Raw genomic sequence first — 6424 nt, forward strand, 5'->3', positions numbered from 1 at the left:
GCAACACGGTGGGTCAGTGGTTAGCACTGCTGTCTCACAGCACCAGGGACCCGGGTTCGATTCCAGCCTCAGGTGACCATCTGTGTGGAGTTTGCACATTCTCCCTGTGTCTGTGTGGATTTGCTCTGGTTCAATCCCATAGTCCGGAGATGAGCAGGTTAGATGGGTTGGCCGTGTTAAATTGCCCCATAGTGTCCAAGGATGTGCAGGCTAGATGGGTTAGCCATGGGAAATGCAGGGTTACAGGGATAGGGTAGGAGGTTGGGTCTGGGTGCAATGCTCTTTGGAAGGTCAGTGTGGACTCAATGGGTCGAATGGCCCGCTTCCACACAATAAGGATTCTATGAAAAAAATGTTGACTTTCAGCGACCAATCATCTCCAGAGCATTTTTGAATTTTTTGACATGTGTGATGGACGATGGGTGTTGACAGTGTATCCCAGCATGCCACACTGTCTTTTAGTTGTGGTTTATTCAGGAGCCGAAAATTCTCCTGTGGGGTGGAGGATCAGTGCAGAGTTCCTCCAATCCAGTGAAGTCAATGATGTCTTCTTCATTTGGAAACTTAAGGCTGTGTTGAACACCAGTGTCAGTGACATCGATTCGTCTGTGTTTCAGCTTTTGATGAGAGCTGTGAAGTCATCTTCTGGCTGACACATTTCATGTTGGTCAAGAGGGCAGCTTCTATTAAGTATTGAGTTCGTCATGGATGTAACCAGCATTGGCTTGAGAATCATTTCTGGTTTTTGCATGGTTTTTGAACATGATATCCTTGTGATAGAACTGGACGTTGCTTTTGTTGTGTAGTTTTGTTTAACTCTACATCTTAGACAGTGACTCCAAGCATCAAAAGGTCCAAACCCTCTTAGCGTTGGTTTCTCATGTGACTATTTGGAATGCTTGTGAAGTTGATATGTTCTGACGGTCTTCTGGAGAAAATTTGTCCTTTGTTCCCCAGCTGCTTCTGAACCTCAGCTTCCAACACAGTCTGGGTGGGCTATCACAACATGAGCTCATCCTCCGCTTGGGAAAGAACTGAAATAGATGAATCAAAGATCCCAACCACAATTCTGTCTCTAATTAGTTCCGGCTCCAAATTTACAAAATTCTCCTGACAACTGTGCTCTTTTAGCAAATCTGGTTCTTTTCGTAATGATTTGGTTCTCATGTATAATAAATGCCAAATACATTTAAAACATCAAGGTTATCAGTGTCCTCTTTCACCTTTTCTCTGTGAATACATGACCTGGGAAAAGGTCGCACAGAATTAACTTGTCCTGCTTGTGGTTTGCAGCATTAACCTGGAACAATTCGGTATCTTCTGAATTATTTTCTCCAGACTGGCCACTTTAATTCCATGTTTGCAGATATCTATAGCCTTACAGAATCATAGAGCACTGAACCAGACCCTTGGGTCCAACCAGCCCATGCCAAACCTAATCCCAAACTAAGCTAGTCCCACCCGCCTGCTCCTGGCCCATATCCCTCTAAACCTTTCCTATTTGTGCACTTATCAAAGTTTCCTTTAAACGTTGAAACTTTACTCCGTAATCGTTAGCCAACTGCCTGGAGGTGTAATAACTTGCTCAATTTTTGTTTATTTTAAATTGCTTGCTTGAAATTCTGAAATTTTCTTATAAAATTACGTCAATTCTGCAATATCTTCAGCTCCTCAGCTTCAGTTCAATTATTCCATAAAATTTGTCAGAGAATTTCTGGCTTTAAGTTTTTTTTCGTTTTAATTCTTGGTTAAAAAAAAGTTAAACCTTATTACAAGCTGATAAATTTTCAAAGACACATTACTTCAATAAAGGCTTAAAGTGTACGTCTTCAATTCTACTTTAACAACTTAAAAGACAAATAATTTTCCAAAGTTTTTTTTCTATAACTGAATTGTAAAAGTATTCTTGTAATAAAATGTTAACAATTATTTTCAATCATTTGAAACATGTTAAAACGCTCATTGTCGAGGTTGGATCATTCAGTGTATTCAGAGCTGAGACAGACAGGCTTTTAGTCAGGAATGATTATTGGGAAAAGGCCGGACAATGGAGTTACGGGTTATCAGATCAGCCATGGTCTGGTTGAATGGTGGAGCAGACTCTATGGGCTGAATGGCCTATTTCTGTTCCAATGTCCCATGTTTTTTTTCTAGAAAGTGGAGTCAGGCCTCTGAGCCTGTGGCTGGTTCACTTCTATTTCCCTCTCTTTTCTTTCCTGCTCACGTTTCTCAATTTCTTTCTCCTTATGATTCGGAGATGCCGGTGTTGGACTGGGGGGTACGAAGTTAACAATCACACAACACCAGGTTATAATCCAACAGGTTTGATTGGAAGCACACTAGCTTTCGGAGCGTCGCTCCTTCATCAGGTGATTGTGGAGGACACATTTGTAAGACACAGAATTTATAGCAAAAATGTAAACCTTTAGTGTTGGGGAAAGTCCGGGTTCCCCGAGGTGTCTGTGTCCAGCCCAGATTCAAGGACAGTGGCAGAGGTGAGTTTGGGCAAGTGCAGTACCCCCGGGCACCATCAGTGGCATCTGCATTGGCGTGGACTCCTGGTGGCAAGGACATCAGGTGGCGGTGAGATGGTGCTGAAGAGTGGGCAACTTTTATTCCAGCAGTGACAGTATGGTGAAGGGGACTTGTGCCTGGCCACCAGGTACAGGATAGAGCACTTAGCAAGAAGAGGGTGTTTTCCCTGGAGCATAGGAGACCGAGGGGTGACCTCATAGAGGTTTATAAAATCATGAGGGGCATAGATAATGTAGGGCATAGTAAGGGGCGTGGAACACGCTGCCTGCAACAGTAGTGGACTCACCAACTTTCAGGGCATTTAAATGGTCACTGGATAAACATATGGGTGAGAATGGAATATTGTAGGTTAGATAGGCTTCAGATTGTTGTGCTGAGCTGTGAAGCCATCGAGGGCCGAAGGGTCTGTACTGCGCTGGAATGTTCTATGTTCTAAGAAGGACTGTAAAGTTGGACCCTCTAGTCATTTCTTCATTTTTGTGACTTAATAAAATAAACCAAACCATAGAATATAGTGTTTTAAAATGGTGCCAGAGAGTGGTGACACTGCACAATACTTTTCACTGCATTTTGTAACAAAATTCACCTGAAAATAAAATGACGACATTTGATTTGTTTACTTAAGATTTTGATATAAAGAACTATACAAACATGTTGGTGCCATTCCACTCAGCGAGAAAGACCTTCCACATCATTTCGGTTTTACTTTTAAATACTTTCAATTGTACAAGAAAACTGTTATTCCACTCCAAAGTAATTCTTTGAGAAAGTCTTCTGCCTTTGACTTATAGATTTAAATATGCAGATTATGCTTCTACTTGAAAGAATTCCCTACAGCATGGCTGGTTTTGATAAATTGTAATTTATCATTTTAGTTATGGTTTTCAGCCTATCCTAATGGTTTTCACAGAGAAAAGATGTTCATTTTAATAAAGATAATGATTTATGCAGCTTCCCAGCCAAGCATTGGTGAGGCCATGTTTGGATTACTATGTGCTGTTCTGCTCACCCTGCTATAGAGAGGATATTATTAAACTAGAAAGAGTGCAGAAAAGATTTACTGGGATATTACCTAACTGGAAGGTTTGAGCTATAAGGAGAAGCTGGGTAGGCTGGGTAAAAGCAAATTACTGCAGATGCAGTGCCAAAAGAGAACATGCTGGAAAATCTCAGCAGGTCTGGCAGCATTAGATGACCTGCTGAGATTTGCCAGCATTTTCTCTCTGGGTAGGCTGGGACTTTTCTCCCTGGACTGTAGGAGGCTGAGGGGTGACCTTATCAAGATCTATGACCTCTATAAACCTCATCAGAGGGTTAGATAAGGGTGATAGCGAACAGCATTTCCCAGGGTAGGGGAGGCCATTGGTTTAAGATGAGAGGGGAGAGATACAAAAGGGTCCACAGGGACAATGTTTTTCAGACAGAGGGTGGTGAGTGTCTGGAACAGGCTGCCAGAGGTAGTGAGGGAGGTGAGTACAATTTTGTCATTTAAGACACATTTAGACAGGTGCACTGATGGGATAGGTATAGAGGGATATGGACCAAACTCAGGCAACTGGGACAAGTTTAATTGTGGAAACTGGGCAGCACAGACAAGTTGGGCCGAAGGGCCTGTTTCTGTGCTGTAAACCTCTATAACTTTAATGTAAGTTAAATGTCCATCTAGGGACTGAACTTACTCCTGGAGCCTGATATTGCACTCTTCCAGTTTATCTCCTCGTAGCTTCCGTCAGAGTCTTCCTGAGCTTCCCTGACGTTTGATTCATTCCCCTGTGTCAGTCTGTTCCAGTTTGTCAAGCAAAGGCTGTTTGCTGCTCCAGCCCATCCCGTGCAGACTGCCTGAGCATTACCACAGCTGCCTCAGGAGCTCTGGCTAAAACGCTGCTGGATTCAAAGGCACTTCCTTTTTTTTCAGTTGATTTTGTTTATCTTCTCCATTCCTTTCAGCTGACAGAGGATTCCTGTGTTGCTGCTGGTTTCGTCAATCTCACATGACATTATCAGTATAGCGTCAGAGGAGCCCAGGGCTGATCACTGCTTCTGTGACAGTCTCCTCTGGGCCGGCCTGAACAGAATGGCTGGTGGTAGCAGATTTCCCAGGGGGCTATCGAATGGTAAATGGTGAAGGACTGACCACTCTCATCTTCAGCACACACCTGACTAACAAAAAGTCCAACCCTTTAGCCTGAAGAACTAGGAGAAAGTGAGGACGGCAGATGGTGGAGATCAGGGTCGAGAGTGTGGTGCTGGAAAAGTCCAGCAGGTCAGGCAGCACCCGAGGAGCAGGAGAATCGATGTTTCAGGCATAAGCCCTTCATCAGGAATGTCCTAAGGAAAAGATCTAACTCCTTGTTGATAATGTTCAATGTTTTGGTCACGACTGCTTTCTAGGCTAGAGAATTGAACAGACTCCCTACTGTGAAGACATTTCTCCTCATTCTGTCCTAAATGGCCGACCCTGTATCCAGAAACTGTGACCCCCCCTGGTCCTGGACTTCCTGGTCATCGGGAACATCCTTCCTGTGTTTACCCTGTCAGAGTTTGATCAGTTTCTATGGGAACCCCCACTCATTGTTCTAAAATGCCAATGAATATAGTCCTAGCTAATCCAGTCTCTCTTCATGTATTGATCTAATTCCAGGAATTAATCTGGACCTGGCCAACTTTGTCCAGGGACTGTCATGTATATTATTGCGTACCGTGTTCAGGGATGTTATTACACACCTCTAGTGCAGGAGGGACTTGAATCCTAGCCTCCTAGCTAAGAGGTAAGGGTACTACCACTGCCCCACCAGAACCCCAGGGTCTGTCAATATAAATTTCAGATACAAAGGGCCTCCGAGTTAACCCCCTCAGGCCAACGTCCTTGTCGTTACGCGTTACCTGTGATGACAGTTTGCTTCCTCTTACGGCTCTGAGCTTTCTGTGGTTGGTTAGATTCCTGCTGCGGTGACCTCTTCCTCTCCCCAGCCTCGCTTGGCAGTCCCTTTTGTGGGCCACCACACACAGAGGTCCGATAGAAATGTGGGACGGCGTGACTCGGCACTGCCTCCCACTGGAGGGCCCCCTGCACTGGCCGTTCCCGCTCAAAGTCAAACGCCCACCGCTTCTTGGCTGCCTCCAGCTGAGTCCGCAACTCAGTCCTCAGCTCAGCTGCGACCTGCTCCCGGTCGACCGGACCAAAAAGACTCCGACAAACCCTCCCAGGTTTCCGATTCATCACTCGCCACGTGTCAATGGAGGGAGATGTCCGGTCATCCTGAAAAATCACAAAGTCACACATTCATACACCATCGTACACACTTCCAGACAGAGATACTGAGGCACATATAGAGGAAAATAACAGCACGCAGACATAGAAACAGACAGGGAGACATGCAGCAAGAGAGAGACAGATAGACAGAAGGAGACAGGGAGATACAAACTGAGACACACTGCCAGGGAGTGAGACTCGGCACACTACCAGTAGGCAGTCAGCCCCAGAAATACCAGAGTTCTCCAAGTAGTATACTGGAGTGTGGGCAGTGCCAATACAGGTGCTGAGTGCATGGTTTACTCTGACAGTATTATTCCTCAAAATAAAAGTGATATTTCCAACAAGATCCTTGGTGTTCAGTGAACATGAATAAAGGAGCTGGAGATAGAGCCAGGCTGCCAGCAGCCGGGCTGTCACAAAAAGCCCAGGGTTTCACTTTCAACCAGACATCAGCTCATCACTTTCAGAGAAAGATACAAACTGAAAATGGAACTGGGAGAGGGATTCAGAAACAGGGAGCACCCAAGAGAGACAGAGATGGAAAGAGATACAGAAGGTAATAAAGAGAAAATGGAAGAAAAGAGGGAAAGAAAGGTGAAAGAGAAAAGAAGGTGAAAAGATTCTGATTGAGAG

General features: G+C 44.6%; 1 protein-coding gene across 1 annotated transcript; it reads right to left on the reverse strand.

The window, feature by feature from the left end:
* Positions 1-4790: 4790 nt before the first annotated feature.
* On the reverse strand, positions 4791-5818 carry LOC122546714 (cyclin-dependent kinase inhibitor 1B-like). The gene has a single exon (XM_043685361.1). It carries the CDS (start codon positions 5816-5818, stop codon positions 5408-5410), a length of 411 nt encoding a protein of 136 aa, XP_043541296.1. The 3' UTR covers positions 4791-5407.
* Between the last annotated feature and the right edge of the window lie 606 nt (positions 5819-6424).

This window comes from Chiloscyllium plagiosum, unplaced genomic scaffold (genome assembly GCF_004010195.1).
Source record: "Chiloscyllium plagiosum isolate BGI_BamShark_2017 unplaced genomic scaffold, ASM401019v2 scaf_1799, whole genome shotgun sequence".
Classification (NCBI taxonomy): domain Eukaryota; kingdom Metazoa; phylum Chordata; class Chondrichthyes; order Orectolobiformes; family Hemiscylliidae; genus Chiloscyllium; species Chiloscyllium plagiosum.

What these genes read in the sequence shown, in the direction of transcription:
- LOC122546714 (XM_043685361.1), bottom strand. Translation starts at nt 5,818, where the DNA reads ATGTGTGACTTTGTGATTTTTCAGGATGACCGGACATCTCCCTCCATT.